Source organism: Sturnira hondurensis, unplaced genomic scaffold, assembly GCF_014824575.4.
Source record: "Sturnira hondurensis isolate 20B ecotype Veracruz unplaced genomic scaffold, ASM1482457v3 Scaffold0016663, whole genome shotgun sequence".
In the NCBI taxonomy this organism is placed as follows: Eukaryota; Metazoa; Chordata; class Mammalia; order Chiroptera; family Phyllostomidae; genus Sturnira; species Sturnira hondurensis.
In genome coordinates this window covers 4,784,358-4,804,654 of record NW_028089294.1, presented here as the reverse complement: position 1 = coordinate 4,804,654, position 20,297 = coordinate 4,784,358, and the positions used below count along the sequence as shown (strand labels likewise).

General features: G+C 46.3%; 1 protein-coding gene across 1 annotated transcript in view; it reads right to left on the bottom strand.

Moving 5' to 3' along the window:
* Positions 1–20,297, bottom strand: part of SLC3A1 (solute carrier family 3 member 1) — a 31,180-nt gene that overhangs the window by 3,325 nt on the left and 7,558 nt on the right. Inside the window, exons 4-9 of the mRNA XM_037066510.1 lie at positions 17,346–17,471; positions 7,970–8,089; positions 6,637–6,761; positions 5,178–5,373; positions 2,219–2,386; positions 305–421 (exon numbers count right to left, since the gene is read on the bottom strand). Coding sequence (XP_036922405.1) covers positions 305–421; positions 2,219–2,386; positions 5,178–5,373; positions 6,637–6,761; positions 7,970–8,089; positions 17,346–17,471 — 852 coding nt within the window. The remainder of the gene's footprint in view (positions 1–304; positions 422–2,218; positions 2,387–5,177; positions 5,374–6,636; positions 6,762–7,969; positions 8,090–17,345; positions 17,472–20,297) is intronic.

Here is a 20,297-nt window from a genome sequence, read left to right as displayed (position 1 = left end):
CTCTCACTACCCTAGACTGACCCGTCCTCTTCCTTCCTTCCTTTCTTTAAGGGGAAGAAAGGAGGAAAGGTAGCTAGGCTTTCTAACAGACCCCCGAAAATTTCCTTAATAACTCAGAGTTCCTAGTCCTTCCAATGAGGAGTTGTATAGTCGGTATGGTGGTTCGCATGGTACACTCTGTCCTAGTTTGTATGGTCACCAAAAGGTGACTTGGAAACGGTACGAGAAGTCTGTGTGATTGATTAAAGAGCATCAGTTAAGGCTTTAGACTCATCTCCTGTTGCTGGAGTCAGCGGGCACTTACATCAACATTCACGGTGTTGTAGTCGGAGCCCGCGGGCAGCCAGCTGTGGCTGCCTTCGGAGAAGCCAGCGTTGGAGCTGTTGTCCCACTGCATTGGCGACTTGGCGAGGAGAGTAGTCTGCGTCGAAAGACCGTACAGAGAACACAGCGGTCTGGTTATTAAGTGAGTTGTAATTTGGCCATAATTTGCTACATAATGATTTCATTACCTACATTTCCTAGCAGTACTTGTATCATTAGCATTCATAAGGAAAAGATCTTAACATTCAGTACATAACCAGTTCCACACTTTAAATTGGAAAACAGTTACTGGCATCTTGGGTTTGAATAGGCAGTACCAACTGAACTTTGATACATGCTTGGACTCCGCTGCTTTTCCCTAAAAATGAGCAACATAGGAGTTCAAAATGTGCCATTACAACTCTTCCACTGGGACGCAGTGGTGACGCTGCCACGTGTGCAGCCGTGCACAGTGAGCCTGAGGCCTGCCCTCTTACCCGGCCTGGCCATCACGCATGAGCACGCACACACAGACTTAGGAGCCGAAATAGAAAGGGTTCCCTTTGACCAAATATTAGGGAACTTGGATCTCATACAATTAAAGCTAATAATACAAATCACAGGTTCAAGATTATTCATCTACCCAAAACACGATTATGAGAGTCGTAGCCTCAAACAAAAGTAAAATACAAACAACCCAACACGTCTGAGGCTGTGCGTGAGTTACTTCCATTGAAACAAGAAGAATCCTTGTGCCGTGGTCAGGGGAGATGGAGCGATAGAGACAAACACTAAATAAATGTTTCTAGACATGGAGAGGGAATCATACTCCAGACTCAAAACTGGTTGTCAGATTTGTTTTTGTTTAAAGATTTTACTTACTTAAGCCCTGGCTGGTATAGCTCAGTGGATTGAGCGCAGGCCTGCGAACCAGACGATCGAGGTTCGATTCCCAGTCAGGGCACATGCCTGGGTTGCAGGCCAGTTCCCTGCAGGCCAACTCCCAGCAGGGGACGCACTAAAGACAACCATACATTGATGTTTCTCTCCCTCTCTCCTTCCCTTCCCCTCTAAAGATAAATAAATAAAATATTTTTTAAAAAAAAAGATTTTACTTACTTATTTTTAGAGAGGGGACAGGAGGGAGAGAAACATCAATATGTGGTTGCCTTTTGTCCACCCCTACTGGGGACCTGGCCCACAATCCAGGCATGTGCTCTGACTGGGAATCCAACCAGAGACCCTTTGGTTCCTAAGCCGGCACACAATGCACTGAGCCACACCTGGTTCTCAAATTTTAGTGTGCCTAAGAATCAGCTGGGAAACATCTTTAAAATACAAATTCCTAGCCCTGGCCAGGAAGCTTGCTGGGTTAGAGCATCATCCCTACTCGCCAAGGTTGTGGGTTTGATCCTTGGTCGGAGCACATACAAGAATCAGCCAATGAATGCATAAGTAAGTAGAACAACAGATCACTGTTTCTCTCCCCCACCCCCCTTCTGTCTCTCTCAAATCAATTTTAAAATAAATAAAATGTAGATTCCTGAACTCTACACAAGAAATTCAGTTGTATCTCATTTTTTTATTTATTCTTAGGGGAAGGGAGGGAGAAAGATAGGAAGAGAAACACCCCCAACCAGGTGTCCGGCCTGCAACCCCAGGCCAGTGCCTTGACCGGGAATCCCACCCAGTGACCTATTGGTTTGCCTGGTGATGCTCATCCCTCTGAGCCACACCTGGTAGGGCTGTGTACAGGCTCCCCCGCCAAGAAGGCTGAGAATTCTTACTGTCTTAACAGTAAGAAAGAAAGGCAAAATAATCATGATTTTTAGTTGTAGAACAGAAAATAGTAAATCATCTGTTTTGGCAAGAATAAGTATATGGTATAGTGCATGGTTAAATTATATTAACTTACGACATCATAGCTTTCGTTGAGATTTGTGGCTAAAATATCCCCCATTCCTATTTCTTCTCCGTAGTAAGTGATGGGGGTTCCGGGAAGTGTGAGAACCAGCATGTTCATGGCGTTGACGTACTCTTTCCCCAGACGAGAAGTCAGCCGGGCTCTGTCTGGGCCACCGGTCTAAAAGGCACATATTTTTAAGACTGCAATTCTACACAGTTTTCCAGAAGATTTACCATGTCACAAGAAGTTCATCAGGCAAAGAACATGGTTGTTACTACCATGGAGACACTGGTATCAGCAACCCTGGGGTTGAGTCCCATCCCTGTTACTTGCTGCATAACTGGTCAATTTACTGTCTTGACCACTGTGGTCAACAAAATAATTTACTTCACAATGATACTGCAAATCCAATGAGGTGTATGAGGGTACATATTAATATTTGTGCATGTTCTGATAAGAGAATATTTAACAGAAAAGGGAACAACTCCCATAGAGAGCAGGACAAGGACAGATCAGAACAGGTGGAAGAGGCAGGGTGGTAGAAAAACTGCCGATGTCTGTGACTTGTGAACTATTCAAAACAAACATTAAAAGATAAATCAACTTTTATAAAGAAGTTTACGTAGCCATGTAGAAATTTTTTTGTCAAGTTTTCTAACTTTAAGTATGGTATTTCTATTTTTAATGGTCCTGTCACATATTGTAACACCTAGTCCTTATGTAAGAGTCCATTCAAACCACCTCTCAGCTCTCCCCATATACAGCATGCAGCTCCTCCTCACGGGCACATGCTGAGCACAGCACTTTGCTGCTTGAAAAGGACGCTCACACCTACGCTCACACCTACGTTAGGTCCGCTCTCCCCTCCCCACCACAGTGCTGCCCAGTGTCGTCTCCACTTTACACATGATGAAACTGGGAACCTGCATCATTTGTTCAAGTCAGGGAAAGGAGGCTGTTCTTTTCCCCATTTAGATGTACTAAAATTATCCTTGCAATGACCTCTTCTGATCATTGTAAAGTCTTTTGCTATTTTTTTAATTCTCACCCAAGGATATGGTTATTGGTTTCTAGAGAGAGGGGACTGCCGCACATGCCCATCCGGGGGATCAACGTTTTGGTGCACAGAAGGACACTCTATCCCATTGAACCACCCTGCCAGAGCATATTTTTCTATTTTTCTGGACAGAAAATTAGGTCAAGTTTTGCCTCCACTTACTCTTTTCATTATCTTAAAAGCATCTGGCAAGAAACTCTGGGATAGTCGAGCCTTCTGGACTTAGAACACCCCCCTGCCCCGACCAGAAGTGTTTGTGCAGGTGGGTCACAGCCGTGGACACGGATCAGGGCCACCCGCAAGCTGAGGCCCCGACCCCTGGCATACCCAAGACAGGCAGTATGTGAAAAACAAGTGCTGAAACCACAGTATAAACCGACTGATCTGGGGCACTTGTGGAACAGTGCACCAAGGACCTCTAAAAATCCCCACCATAGAAGGAGAATGCTAGCAAAAACCAAAAAGCTACTTTTTTAGAACTCTAGAAATTAGCTAGAGGCTTACAACAATCTAAGTATTTATTCAAGAAAAACGGCTGGATCTCAGAACAGCAAGCTGTGTGTCATTTTAGCTTGCCCGATTTCATGCCCCTTCCCTAAGGTCTGCGATAGCCTTGCGAACCAGCAGACGTGTAACTATAGTTAGTAGCTGTGACGGAATAGGTAGAGTTCACCAAAGGATCTCTGGAGGGAGAACGGTCCCTGTCTGACCTCTAGCAGTTCAGATGGGGGGGGTCCCTTTATCTGATATGATTCGAGCTGATTCTGCCACTAACCCCATCTCCAGTGCATTTGCTGAAAACAGCCAGCAGCAGTTAACATCACGCCTGCCTGGGGGTGGGGAACCAACTGGGGATAAACAGAGGCCGCCCAAGAAGCCTGAAGGCTGGTGAGTGAGATGCCCATCAGGGGCTCTGACCAGGGTACAGGGCAGAGCAGGCGCCCAGGGAAGACCTGAGACTGGCTGTTTCGAGGCATTTAAGGAATAGCCAATCATTAGCAGGATTAACTGAAGAAAGTCACTAAAGAAACACCAACAAACACGAAGGAGGGGCAAACGTGAATTCCAGAACTTCCACGTTACATTTTTTAAAATATCCAGTTTTCAAAACAACCACAAAATGACTGTAAGTAAGAGCACAAAGATGCCCTGGCTGGCGTAGCTCAGTGGATTGAGCATGGGCCTGTGAACCAGAGGATCGCAGTTCGATTCCCAGTCAGGGCACATGACTGGGTTGCAGGCTGGTTCCCTGCAGGCCATCTCCCAGCAGGGGACCCACAAAAGGCAACCGTACATTGATGTTTCTCTCCATCTCCTTCCCCTCTAAAGATAAATAAATAAATAAAATTTAAAAAAAAAAAAAAAAAGAGCACAAAGACACAGGAGAGGATGGTCCATACATAAGGGTGGAAGCACTCAATAGAAAATGTGGTTGAGAAAACCCAAATGCCGCACTTACTAGACAAAGACTTTAAATCATCTATTATATATATATTCAAAGAGCTAGACTAGAAAGACTTTTTTAAAAGGTATGATGAACAATGTCTCATCAAATAGCTACTATCAATGAAGAGAAGTTGTGGAAAAGAACCAAGGAGAAATTGCAGTGGAACAACACAGTAAGAGCAGTGAAAAGCACAGTGTGGGGGTGGGGAGGGCGCTCAGCAGATTTGGAGTGGGGGGGGATGAGCAAAATGGAAGACAGACCAATTGAGACGATAGTCAGAACCAGGAGGAAGAGAATGAAGACAAATGAGAAGAGCCTGGTCAGAAGCTGGGACAAGGCTGTCTCACAATCAATCACCAAATAAAGGAAAGGTGAAGGTCACTGACAGACATCCTTCCGTTCAGAGGTGACTATTCCATAAGCTCATCGTCACCAGACGCTCTGAGCTGGGCACGGGCCCTTACCATCCAGTTAGGCCACTTCCCTTCCGGCATATGTGTCATCCAGGATGTGATGGTCTCGAACACACTGTTCCCAGAGGGACTGTCGAGCCTAGCAAGGTAGTCATTGAAGGGAAAGTCTGCTTCTTGGATAAAAGGCAGCCCATAGTACCTTACGGTGCTGTCGATGCTGTCCCCGTAGGCTTCGGTCCCCATGAACCTGGAAGAGTAAGTAGGGGGCAGTGTCTCCAGGGCCTGGGGAAGTGCTTACTTTTGATTAACAAGATGTGGGAGGTGGATGCACACTATGAACCATATCAGGCTGGGACTCACTGAAAAGCAGAGTCAAGCCAGATGACCAAGAAATGACACACTGGGTCACCTGGACAATTTCTCATTGTAATAAATCCCCAAAACTAGCCTAATACTAAGGCCACGTCTAAGAGTTAAACAGTGGGATCTCAATCAGTGTTGTTCTTTCTAAATCTAATAACCCAGTGGCTTCCAGGAAGACTAGCAATTTTTATCACCCCTGCTAGAATTTTCAGTATATGTCTGCATATAAGGAAGGGCGTTTTCCCCCCAAAAGAACTTCACCTTGTATTTGAACCCTTGTAAAGTCTCACTCTAAAGGGGGCGCACTTAGTTATTAAAAACCAAATACTCTTCAGGGAAGACACATCTGCCTGAATGGCCCACCCACATCAGTGCTGGTGTTTGAGGTTTAAGACACTGCATTAATGAGTGTGCCTGGAGACCCGCGTCTCCGCCCCCTCCCCTCTCTGCCATGACTGTGTGCGTGACCATGACTGTGAGCATGACCATGCCCGCATGCTCAGAGTCTCAGTTTCCTCATCTGTAAAATAGAATGGTAATCAGAGACCCTACTATAAGGAGAAGAAAGTTCTTTAATTCCTTTCCTATTGATTCTATTGGGTGATTATATAAGCATAGCAAGGGGTAAGTTTATTTTGTTTACTGCACATGCTAGACACTCTTCTAAATGCCTCCTATACCTCATCTCATGTAATCTCACAAGAGCCTTATAAGGGTGTGGCTATCCCCTTTAAATTGCTGGGAAAACAGCCCCAGAGCATGCCTCCAGGCCCCTCTGAGCCCCCAGCTGCGCTCCTCTCCAAGGGGATCCACTACCGGTCCAGCTGCCACATCTGGATTCGTACTGCACAAGGACGCTGACAGGTCAAGTAATAGTGACAACTAGCATTTAGTAACATTATCTTTTCATTTTCACAAAATTCTCGTGAAAAAAGTACCAGGGTCATTAGCATTTTACAAAAGAGAAAACTGCAAATCAGTGAAGTCAGGCAACATGACTGAATCTACCAGGCCCTGGCTTCCCCAGGCTACAATTCATTGTGATTACACAGGTCTGTTTAGTGATAACTTGAACCTCTTGTGAATGTTCCGATGTGAGGGCTGAACCGCTGCATCTGTGGAGAATGGGCATCTGTCCTGTGGTTACCTGTATCTCCCAGGCTCCGTGCTGTGCTGGTCCATCGTCTGCCGGAAGCTCCGGACAATGTCATGCATCCCCACCTGCGTGGTGGTGAAGTCGTGGTACAGCTCCGAGTAGTGTGTGACTGTGTCCTTTGAAAACAGGACAGCACCATTATCAACACTGCCTGTGACCATTGCCCACAGCTGGCCTGCTGTGGCTACAGACCATGTCTTCAGAGTTCTCAAGCCAAGACACGTGGTCAGAGAAGGTCCGGCATGCTCAGTGCTTAAGGGGTCTCGTGATGGAGAACATTCATAGTGATTGTTAGTATGTCACGTGATGCTTAAATTATTAAATATAAATCTAGTAAACAAATTCTACTGGACATGCAAACATTGAAAACAGGCATATTTAACAAAATTCTCCTCCTAAACATTTAATTGTCCTCAATGCTCCAGATACTTTCAAAGGCAAACAAAACAAATAACCTAAATGATTATAGAGCTCATCATTATACTTACACTTTATCTACTCACAAATTATTAATATTATGCATTTAAACTTGGTTTTTTAACCACTTTGTAAATTTCCCCTGTTATATTCCCCCAGGGCTTCTATGACTCTCCCTGATTGTGCCTTCCAAGGGTCACAGTGACCTTGAGCCCACAGAGATGCCATACCTTTTAACACAGGCCCCGGCCGTGAGGCCAGGAATGGCAGGCTGGACAGCCCAAACCTGAGCTGCCAACCACTCACCAGACCCTTTTTTTCAACCAGTGAACGTCCATGTGAATTTTCTGGAATCTTAGCTCTCTTCCCGAAATTACGTAATCTTTAAGTTTTTCTTGGGTGGCACACAAATCCCATTGCTCTGACCATTTGTCAAGACTGGAAATGTACGCCTTTCTTATGACATCTCATAATTAAATAGCAAGGTTGTTTTGCAATTTCTCTCCAGGGATAAGCGCTTCTCTTCAGGACAACTAATTCACCTTTTTTTTCCTCTTTGTTGAAAATAGTGTGCAAAAAATGGCTTAATCATAATGCGCCCCCAGGATGTGCTCCCATAATTAGCCCATACATGGCCAACTCCCCTGAAGTTGATTGGTTTGTTTTAATGAATTCATAAGTGCTCATAAATCTCTACTCAGGACAAAAGCTTAGAAGCTTGACAATAAAGTCGATAACCACACGAATTTCGTTTTACTTGCTTATCTTTATACAAAGGGCATCACCCAATATATAATAGTTCTGGATTATTTTTTTTGCTACACATTACAAATGTCTCAGACTAAAAAAGAAAGTGCTCTGCTGACATTTTCAGAAAAGGAAAAAAATGTCTAAAACCAAACTTTACCGGGATTTGGCTCTTATCCACTTGGGCCTCATCTCTCAGATGCTTTGCTTCTAGAAGGAATTTAACGGCCTCGAAACTGAAACCATCGACACCCTTTTTGAGCCAGAACTGTATAATTTCCTACAATGAAGAAGCAAAATACTTGGTTATATTAGCTACCCATTATCACAATGTTTCATAAAAACTCTGTCTGTTAATGAAACATCTCCACATACAAAACATGCACAGCCCTCATAGTGTATATTTATCCATTTAGCATAGTAGTGCCTCCGTATAATAAACTCAATAATTGCAATTGTGGACTCCCATGCTTCTCTCATATTTGAATTCAGAATGTTAACATTTGTAACTGATGTTGTAAGCATGTTCCCGAAGTGTAAAGAATCCATTCAAAATGAAAGATAGGACTCAGGAGAAACCGGGAACCATATCCTCCTCCTCATGCCGGTTCCTTCAAGGTCACATCTCTCTCCACACAGAGAGAAGATAAACAGTTATGCGTCCAGTCATGAAAGGCCCTTGCACCACACTGGTGCTTGGAGGGAAGCCTGCAGCTCCGTTTCTGCTTCCCTTGCCTTGGACACCCTAGCGAACCAGTCATGGAGTAAAAGAAGGCAGTGTAGTGAGCTGGCATGACTTGAATGTGGTGTGATCCCATTGGGGCACCACAGAAGTGCAGCGCACTCCCTGGCATGTCTACAGAACCACTGGGGACACATGATGGGGTCACCTAACGATGCAGGTGACCCCAGCTGGATGAGGTCACCTAACGATGCAGGGCAGAGCACAGCTCAACCTCAGCAGAGGAGAGTTCTCTGTCTGCAGGACTGTTGGAGCTCCAGGGTGACCTGGTTTACCACGGGTGAGCACTACCAGCAAAGGAAGAGCTAGTGTTTGAACTTGGCCACTGGGATTTCATCAGGGTGTGAGATGAGAAGAGCCTTCTGGACTGTCCGCGGGACAGCATGAACCCATCATGGAGGGCAGACTGAGTCTAGCTGGCCTGTGTTGGGGCATTTGGGAGGGGTGAGACCTTGAAAACTGAGGGGGCCGGTCTCAGCTCCCGTCCCACCCAGAGGCATCCCCTCTCAGCCTGGCCTAAGCCAGCACTGGGCACAGCTACCCTCTGCAAAGGGACAGCGGCCCTCCCCACTCTGCTCTTCGCTCATCCCTCACTGAATGGAAGGTTGTACGAGTTGCACCACATTCGAGCAGAGCCACCTGTAATTCAAAGTACTAGAGACGCCAATCTTCACCTACTGAGGACCCCAATGAAAACTATCCCCGAAATCACTTGTTTGAAATGTTTCTTGTCTCCACATGTGCACGTGGCACCTCTAAGACACTGCAATTCAAGGGTCTCAAAAGTGTCAAGAGGCTAAATGCGAGGGTTTATACAGCTGAGGTCAATTCCACGAAAGCGACATTTTTGAATGGCTGCTGCTGGCAATCCTCAGCACGGACACATTGATGCAAATAACTGGAAGTCGACACTACCCGGTGGAATCTTCCTTTGAGCACAAACCCCACAAATTTGTTGTTACCAGCATCTTAACTTTTGACCAAATGTATTCATTCAATGCATACTCAAGTTCCGCTCTGGGCCAGGCACTTAGCTCAGCCCTGGAACTATCAGCACAAGCAAAATACAGCAGGCAGGTCTGGACTCCAGAGTTTTGCTAGAACCCCCAAGTAGACAACCAAATTGTAAGGCAAAAATATTTCAATCAAAGTCAGGACAGCACTTTAAAGGAGAGGAACAAGGTAATACAAGAGGGTGAAATAGTAGAATCTGCCCTGGAGGTCAGCACCACAGGATGGCAAGAAGTGAGGGCAAATGGGTAGAGATTGAGCTAGAAAAGTCGACAGATACCAAGGCATATCACTTGTAGAACAGGATCTGGGTGGGTTTAGGGCCCAAGCGTAAGGACCCCTCACTTGGATAAGCCCCTTCCTACCCTGCTTCTATCCTCCTCCTGAACGAACACTCAGTTTTTCAGACCTAATTTTACAGTCTTTATTTTAAGAAAACCCCCAATTTTTACAAGCTTTAGACCCCACACAGCCAGGAATTTTTATGTGGAGCACAAAACCCACAGGTCCGTTCTTACTAGCATCTTTACTTCTTGCCAAATACATTCATTCACTAAGTATTTGAGTTCCAACTCCAAGCCAGGCACTCAGGGAAGTCTTGGAACTACAACCACGAGCTACACACAGGTGGCGCTGTTGGCACTAGAGGGAACAGTGGAAGAGGACCAGGGTGGGACAAGCAGCTGTACCTCGGGCAAACGGCCCGTGGAAAAACATTCAACACCATGATGTTGGAAACACAAAGCTTCTGAACACTGATTTCCTGAAATAAGTCTCCTAGTTTTCTTCTTGGAGTCCTCACTCACTTAGGGAGGGGTCCTCAGCCTCGTCAATGACTGACCCAACACCGCAGGATGAGAAATGGGAGTCCCAGCAGAGGCCCACGGCCCAGGCAGGAGTTTTCACTTCAGTCCGGTAAGAGATACTATCATCGTTTGTGGAAGCAAATCGGCAGAAGCTGGTGATTATTTTTCAGCCTCATTTTAAATGCTGAGGTTTTCACCACATAGTCCAAAATTTGCTCTTGAAAAATATTTGCTTCATGCTATCTATTATTTATGCTCTCTCTCGGGAGAGAAAAGAAAGCCCGAATTTAGTCATTAACGCTTCCTTTACACCAGTGAAGCTCTCCCAGAGTGTCGTGGGGCCGGGTGTGGAAGTGGGCCCAGAGCCTGCTTCCACCAGGACTGGATGACCCATGCAGGCACCACGGGACTCTGGGGACCGTGCACTGTGCCCGCGATTCCTGTCTGTCTCCCATGCCACCATACGGTTCTGGTTCTCCCCAGGCACTCGTTCATTCTTTTCTCCTTAAGCAACTTCCTGCTGTGAGTAAACAGGGGGTTATTTCAACATTGCTGATATCCAAATTCACGACACCTTGAGGCAAATCTTTTAAGATGCCCAGTTACTGGCCCCAGTTACCTAAAAAGCCAAGTTTGGGAAAGAGAAGCTGCGCTCTCCAATGACGATCGGTAGGACCCCCTCCTGATAACCACATAAACCCCGCGTCGTCCATCGCAAGGAGTGAGGAAGCACAGGATGCTTCAGAAATGCAGAAAGAAAACTATTCTCTGCACACGGGCAAAGGGAAGAAAACGGACCGCAGTGCTGCTCCGAAATCTTGGTAAAATTCTCCGCTAAGCCCCCCAGGAGCAGGGTGTGGAGAAAGGATCCCGGCTCTAGAATCCGAACCCTCCGGGTCCCGTCCTCTCTCCCCCACCGTCCGTCCAGCTGCAGGAGTAAGGGCACCAGCATAACCCCACTAAACCTTCAATAAAATGACACCCACCTGCAGGGTCTCCGTGAGGTGAACGAGGCATCGCTGCTAGAGTCAATCGACATCTCGGTCTTTAAGTTCCCTGATCTCCCCCGTGGTTGACGCTGCAGAGTAACCTGGTCTTCCACGAACACGCCCCTTCCTGCCGGACACTCCACCCCTGGGTGGCCACTCCTCCTCTGCACACAGGGCAGGCCTGAGGGCTCCATCTCACACCTTCTCTTCAAGTCACGTACCAACAGTATGTACTCATTTATCTGTCCACTTATTGATGTTTTAACAAGCACTCATGATAAGGGCTGCACTGACCCAAGGGCCCTACCAAGGTTAAACCCTTTCACCCCCAAACAACCCTACGAGGCATGTACTATTATTGTTCCTATTTTACCAACGAGAGAACTGAGGCATAGGGAGATGACACACCCTGGCCAAGGTCATAGAGTAAGTGGCGGCACCCTTACCTACTGACGGTGGAAGGTCCACCAACACCTGGCCCTCATTCCCACAGAACAGCAATCAGCTGGAGCTAAGCTGCAACTGACCCCTGCTCATCTCAGCCTGCCCAGCTGCCCCACTGATGAGCCCAGCTCTCCCCTGACCTCCGCAGGCACGGACCACGCGTCGACAAGTCCCAGAGTTGGATCTCTAGACCGGACGCGTCCCTGAGCTCCATGTCCCAAGCTCACTCTCCGTGGAACACTCAGGTGTCTAGCGAGAGCTTGAACTCTGCAGAACTAGGACATCCCCCTCCACTGCCTGTGCCTCCCGCCTCGGGAAACCGCACCATCACTCAGCATTCAAATCCCAAACCCGGGAGTCACGCCAAGCCCTCTCTAAGCCCTGATGCTTTCTCTGTGACCCCGCGCCCCTTCCTAGGGCCAAAGCCCCAGCATCGCCTTCCTGATCACTGCCCTGCCCTCTTTCCTGGCCTCTCGGCCTCCCAGCCTGCTCCACTCAGACCTCTTCTCCAAAGGCAGACTGATTTTTCACAGTGCAAATCCCAAATTATTTCTCTGTCTGAGAACTTTTAAACCCAAATCCTCAGCACAACCTTTAGTGCAGCTCAGACCTCGTCCCTCCCTAGTCGTGCTGAGTCAAGCCCCCTCTCCTACAGAGCTCCAGACGTACGGGACACTCCTGTCCCTTCTGCTACGCCATAATCCAGGCTTTCTCTCTGCTTGAAACACTCCCACCCGTGCCTCTTCCCTTAGTCCGTGCCCACTCACCCACTGGGTGCCATTGCTTCCTCTGAAAACCTCCCCTGACCTCTCCACTCCACAGCTCCCTGCCCAGGTTAGGCGCCTGCCCTGTGCGCTCCTACTGTCCACTGCCATGGCCACTCAGCACACTGTACCGTAACTGCCTGTTTGTCCATCGCCCCCTTCAGCATACAGCCCCATGGCGGCTACAACTATGGTCTGTCTCACTTACCAACTATAGTAGTCCTGGCTTCCGATCGACATGCAGTGCATCTCGTTACATGAGTAGACAATTTATAATAATAAAACATATAATTTATAGGAGGCACAATAAATGGCGCAGTTGTCGTCATCCAGCACAGAGCTGGCTCATTAAGCGGGTAGTGAATTTTTATTTTCGGTTGAGCAGCGTGTTTCCAGCAATGCTGTGCGCAGCGGGGGTGCAGCAGAACGGGCACTTACTCTGGATTCCATCTCACACTGGGAGGGCGTCTCGGCTCCCTGCGTGCAGCCGCTGTGAACGCACGAACGCCCAGGGTCCCCTGCCCTGGGGCTCCGAACACCCTCCACATGGCAGGTCCAGGGTCATACTGAGCAGAGACCTGGGGTCGGAGCATCTGGAGTCTCTTCTGCCCTGTACCACCAACCCACGAGAGGAGCCCACTGGGTCACTTCACCTCTCCAGGCCTCAGTTTTCTCATTTATCAAGTAAGAGATTTGGGGCGCAAGTAAAAACAAAAGTAATTGGACAAGTCACCGTCTCCAAAAAGGCTTCCTGACTTTTCTAGCTGAAAACACTCAGGCTCTGAGAGGTCCATGGTACAGCCAAGTCCCCTGAGGACCCGGGCAAGGGGGAGGACAGAGAAGAGAGAGGGGTGCTTTGTGCTGGGCGTCCCCTGCACGCCAGCCTCCCATGGTGCAGGCAATCTGCAATCCGATGGGAACCTGGAGACAGAAGTACAGATTGGTATGCAAACCAGTTCCAAATGCCTCCTCACCACAAACCCTCTGGGTTTCAAAAATTAACCTGCTTAACTACCAAGGAGATAAATGCCGCTGGGGGTGTAGGAGGCTGTCGGGAGTTCACTTTATGAGAAAGGTCACTTTCCAGGAGCAACGAGCCTCCCTTTCTTGCCCTTTCTGGTTTACTTCTAATAGTAAATCTTCTAAACCAGCCTTGCAAATGTCTAACCTCTCAACTAGAGACAGTAATGATTCATCCCAAGAAGGATTATATCCCGCAAAACTAGTCAATAAGGCTCCTAGTCACGTACTTAACTGCTCGGATGCCTGCAAGAGAGCAGGTGGGGCAGTCAAAAATAGTTCATGTATTGGCTGGCCCATTTTGGCAAAATTTATCACACTTGTCTAAACATCTCTAGACAATCCACCACAATTGCCACCAGGAGCCTGTAGAAATCCACCGCCTGATGACCCAACTGGATGATACTCACACTCAGGAATTTCAAACTGAAAACCTCCTTGCAAACAAGTGCATAGGAAACCGAAGCACAGAGAGAAACAGATCGGATGTGGAGTTGTGGGTAAGAGCACGGACTTTGGAGTCCCCATGCCTGGGTTTGACCTGGGTCCTCCTCTCCCTGGGTAGGTGACTTCACCTGTTTAGGCTTCAGTTTCCTTCTCTGCAAACTCTCCTGAATTAGGATTGTTCTGAGCATTAAGTGATATGATCCAGGCAAAGCACTTGGCATAAATAAGTGCCCAATAAGTGTACATGGGAGGAAGGGGGATGTGTGGGTTGGCAAATTATCTTAGGTAATGGAGAAGCAGAGAGCCCATACTCCACCAGAGACGTTTAAAACTGACCCCTAGTTAGTCCGCTAACTGTGTCTGCGACCCCTTAAACTCCTACTCCCCCATCCCCCAAAGAGACAGGGAGATGGTCTGAAATGGTGCCTGCTTCTAGAACAGATTCCAAAGGAGTTTATTTAAATTCTGCAAAACATCATATATAGTAGAAATAGTCCTAAAACTAAGGAGTCTGTAGAAATATATTTAACAAAAGAAATATAAGGTTTGCACACTGAGAACTACAAAACATTGTTGAGAGAAACTTAAGACCTAAGGAAGTGGAATGACCTCCTGTGTTCATGGGTCAGAAGACTTATTATTGTTAAGGTGGCGATGTTCTCCCAAACTGATGCAAAGATTCAGTGTAAACCCTATCAAAATCCTAGCAGCAGGCTTCCTGCAAAAATTGACAAGGGGACCCTAAAATGCACATGGAAATCAAAAGGGATAAACAATCTGGAAAGAGGAGAATGAAGTTGGAGGACTCATGCCTCTCAATTTCAAATTTTACTACAAAGCCATACTAATTCAGACAACAGGATACTGGCATAAAGACAGACAGATAGATCAGTAGAACAAAACTGAGTCTAGAAGTAAACCCTGACATTTATATTCACTTGATTTTCAAAAGGGCTTCAAGATGGTTTAATGGAAAAAAGGTGGTCTTTGTTTAACACATGGAGCTGGGATAACTGGATAGTCACAGGCCAAAGAATGATGTTGGATTCCCTCACATTGTACATAAAATGTAAGGGCTAAAACTACAAAACTCTTAGAAGAAAACATGAAAGTAAATCTTCAAGACCTTAGGTTAGGCAATGGTTCTTAACTACGACACTACAAGCACAAGAAACAAAATTAAAAAGTAGATACATTGGACATCATAACAATGAAAAACTCTTGAGCTTCAAAGGGCATCATCAAGACAGTAAACAGGCAACCCACATAATGGAATGAGACGAATGGCAAATCATGTATCCAGGATATATAAAGAATGCTTACAACTCAACAGTAAAAAAGACAACACAATTTAAAAATGGATGAAGGATTTGAAAAGACATTTCTTCAATGAAGATGTAAACTATAAGTACATGAAAAGATGTTCAACGTCATTGACCACCAGGGAAACTCGACTCAAAACCACAGGGACGTGCCATTTCACAAGCACTAGGATGGCTACCACCAAATACACAGACAGTAGCAAGTGTTGGTGAGGACAGAGAAACTGGAACCCTCACACATTGCCGGTGGGGACAGAGAATGGGCAGCTGCTTCGGAAAACAACTTGGCAGTTTCTCAAATAGTTAAATATAGATATGTGTCATAGATAGATAATTACGTGATTTCATTTCTAGGAAATGTCCAGAATAAGCATAGCCACAGAGACAGAACGTAGATTACTGGTTGCCAGGGCCCTGGGGGAATAAGAAAGGGAGCCCTGGGGAGTGACCACGAATGCATATGAGTTTCTCCTGGGGGTGGCGAAAATGTTCTGAAACTAGTGGTGATCGTTGCATAACTCTGTGAATGTAGGAAAACCACGGAATGATACACTGGACAGGAGTGAATTCTGTAGTACGTGAACTATATCTCAAAGCTGTTACTGAAAAACAAAACAAAAACAAACCTAAGAAGTGTAGGAGCCTTCGGGGCTCCAACATGGCGGTCCGCACCCTCTCCATTTGGCTGCCAGGGTGAGCCGTAGAAAGGGACCCACGCCTCTGTTCTGCTGTGTCTCCACCGCACCTGCCTCGGAGCACGGCCCCACTAACCTAAACTCTTGACAGCCAGAGCGGCAGCACTCGTGGCAACAGCAACACGGCTGTTTATTACTGGAATGGCCCCCACACAGGTAAGAACAGGGCCCCGTCAGCTCTCACCTGGGTCACAGCAGGAAACCTCCTATGCACAGACCTCAGAGGGACCTTACGAAGCTCAGCTTGTACCCCGACAACAGCACCCAGGTCCCTACAGCATCCGGCCCACCCCCCCTTTGCCCCTCAGCTCCCTAACTCTCCCCTCATTTCACTCCAGTGCACTGGGAGGGGTTGCCAGGTAAAGCACAGGGCAGCCAGTTAAGTTTTAATTTCCACTAAGCAATGAATACTTTTACAGTAGAAGTATGTCCCAAATATTGCATTATTCACTGCTTATCGGAAATTAAAATTCCACCAGGTGTCCTGTCATTGTGTCTGGCAAGCCTAGGCACTGGCCTCAGGTCCTCCCTGAAGCATACTCTCCGGAGGTCTTCGCATCGGCTCTTCTCTGCCTGAAATTCTCTTCCCCCGGCTATTTACATGGCTCCCTTTCAAAATGCAGGTTTTTGTCCAAGCGGGACCTCGTGTTGGGGCTATCTCTGAATCCACACCCTGATGCCTCCAGGCCCCTCCCCACTAGCAGTCATCACCACCAGACGTGTCACCCACTTGGTTGGCTCCTGTCTGCCACCCCTTAGTGTACCAGAAACGCCTTGAGGGCAGGGCTGTTGTATTCACTGTTACATTCCCAGGGCTTAGAACGGGGCCTGGCACACAGCAAATCAGTAAACATTCACCGTCTAGTAAACACAGAAGTGTTGTGTGTGGTTATTTCATCAGATGTTCAAACAGCGCTTGAGACAAAGACTGCATCAACTGTGTTTCACATAGAAGAGGAATCCGAAAGGTCTCACTGCTGAGTGTCTCACTGTCTGCCGCAGCCGGACGCCGGAGCTCACCCTGGCCCACCTCCCCATACCAGTTCGCTGTCACAGGCACAGGGGCAATTCAGAGCTAAGGCAGTGGATGTTTCGACCTCCTTCCCATTTCGATTGTTTTGGGTGAGAGGAAGGAAGGCCCCCCCCACGCCTGAGTGAGAGTCTACATCTGACTGACACCTTAATCCCAGAATTGAACTTGATTTTGCTCTCATGATTGTTGTTTAACATAAGGTGTATCGAACAACCTCTTAAGCAGCATGTCATAGAGAAGTCAGTGTAGGTATCTATACTCACTTTTATTTCTTCTTGAACATCGGAATTGCGGAAATTTAAATCTGGTTGCTCTTTCGTAAACTGGTGAAAATAACATTGGCTTCGTACTTCGTCAAAGTGCCAACCGGAATTTCCATATACACTTAACTAGCAAACAGAAAATAGTAAATCAGTTATTTGGCATGATTCATATGATGGTGTTGCTCATTAAAAAAAGTGATGAATTGCCATCCCTGGCCCTCACCCCAGCCTGAGTGCACAAATCCTCAGAATTTTCCTTCTGGGGAGAACATGAGGTAAATTAATTCCCTAAAATGCCACTCCCTGGCCTAATGCCCCCAAACATGTTGTGATGTGTTTCTATAGTAGGAGCTGTTTCTAGCAAGCACAATAGCAAACGAACGCTCTCAAATGTAGGATAAGGCCAGCAGATGGAGCAGACATGTCTAGCATAGTTTCTTCGACCTTTCACCCTGGCTCTGGACTCCTGTTTGTGGAGAAAAGCAAATGATGGTCAGTTTGGGAGAAAGACACACTTTACTGGTCATGGCATTTGAATCCAGGCAGAGCGAGTATTTAAACTGTGTCCTCAGAAAAGCATTAGCATCATCCAATTAAACACTCTACTAGTCCTCCCTTTTGGCCGAACGCATCTTCCAGTAATTCACCAAAACGAGTTACGAAGGGAAAGAGGAGCGGCAGCCTCCACCACATGTTCTCTAGACCTTGTAGAAAACATGGAGTTGTTCCTTTGGCCAAATACATGGGAATCTACCAGAAGGAAGCCCAAGAGAAGGTTCCAGGGCTCAACGGAAGCACCAGCCCACTCTACCCAGAGACGTCCACTGTGTGCGAACCAGTGGAAAGGAGCCTCAGTGCTGGAGCCCATTGCCTATGAAGTCACAGCATGATAAGTGTAATGAAATAAAAGAACCCCGGACTGTTTTTAAAAATCTAGCGACTTAAGGTGTTTGTACCCAGCAGCGTCTGACACTGGTACCAATTTCCTTTCTCTGGAAACGCTCACACCACGGCTGCCTGCCATGACTCTCCTGGTGGGTTCTCCTACAGGCGTGTATCCCATCGCTCCTTCTCAGTCTACGTGGGGGGTCCTGACATAACAGTTCCTCTGGGATCTACTTTGGGGCAGTTGTTCATTTCATGCTAAAGAGGACAGCATCTGGACAACATTGAAAAACAGAGGGATTTTGCATGCATCTTTTTCTTTTTGTAGTTGGAAGGCCTAATCACTCTTGGTCCACATTTCCATGGCAATGCCTGGCTGAAGCTAAGTAGTAGGCACTGACTTTTGACTAAACATACCTTTGTCAGCTCACCTCATGGCCCACCTGACACACACCAGGATATTTATAGTAGATATAACCAAGAAAAAAATCAGTATGCAGAATACAAGAAGAACTCTACAAAGCTGTACAGATTGGCACAAACCCTCTGTTAATCAACGTGGCATTATCTTATAGAGTTAAGCCCGTGGCGTCCCGCATCCAGCAATCTCACCCCTAGTCATTTTCCTTACAGAAGCTCTTGCACACGTGCCCCACGAGAAGGCGATGGTGAGAATGTTTACAAGGGCATTGTTAATTGTAAAAAAGAAAACTGGAAACGGCCCAACTTTCCATCAGCCAAATATTAGATAAGTAAACCACAAAATATTTACACAGTGAAAATGTATGAACCACACATACCAAACAATCGGGGGGAAATTTAGCAACGAAATACTACATGTGGCATAATGAGTCTCATACAGTTCAAAAAAAAAGAGACTAAATAATAAAAAAAGTTTTAAAATGTGTAGCATATGTAGTAAAGGCAAAACAAAAGGAAGAACTTGGAAACCCCTCATTCAAGGCAGTGGCTTCTCAGAGGAGGTTGGGGAGGGGCGCCGAGGAGAGCCCACAGGTAGTTTTGGCAGGCTAGGTACCGTTCAAATTCTTAATTCGGGGAGGGGTTCACTGAAGTTCACTATATTATTATTTTTCTAGCTTAGACAGACAGGGTCTGGCACAAATAATGCCCCTTCTTTATTACAAAATCTTTTATTACAAAATCATAAGCATGTAATTCTGTAACATGACAATGGCATACTCAAGCACACCATATGACATTCTAGGTGAAATGTTCAAATTAAAACTATAAATTATTACACCCATTTTATTACCCTACCAACCACACCCAAGCAGGTGTTAACTTCTGCCAGACCCTGTATATTACAAATATCTTTAACAGTTTTACTCAGGTATAATTGAATATAACAAACTACATACATTTAAGGTGTACTATTGGATCAGCTTAGACAAATGTATTCCTATCCACAGGCTCAAAATAGTAAACGCAGCTATCCTTTCTTATCCCGAATCCCACTCTCCCACGCCTCCCGGTCTCCCTCGCATCTCTGCAAACAACTAACCTACTTCATGCCACTAGAGATTGGCCTAGATTTTCTAGAATTTCATATAAGTGGAATTATAGAGTATGCCCTCTTTGTCTGGCTTCTTTCACTCTGCAGAGTTACTCTGAGCTTCATCAATGTTGTGTGTATCAATAGTTTATTCCTTTTATTGCCAAGTAATATTCCATTGTATGGAATATTACTGCCAGGTGTTTATACATCCATCATATATTACATATATTTTGTATGCATCAACTGTTTCATTAAAACAAAAACACAGCCTTGGCTTCAGTTAGAAAACTGATGGAAGAGTGAGAAAAACGAGATACCAAAAGATGCAGCCATTACAGTTAATCTGGCATGAGCTGATACGGTTTGACGTGTAGGCAGCCATTTTTAAAAGCAGACTGTGGAGGCAGACTGACCAGAGCCAGTCCTCAGCCCTGCCGTCCACTAGCTGTGTCACCGTGAGCAAAGAACCTAATATCCCTCTGCCTCAGTCCGCTCATCTGCAAAACAGGAGCCAGAGCCTACTTTATAGGATTGTAAGGCGGAGTAAGTGA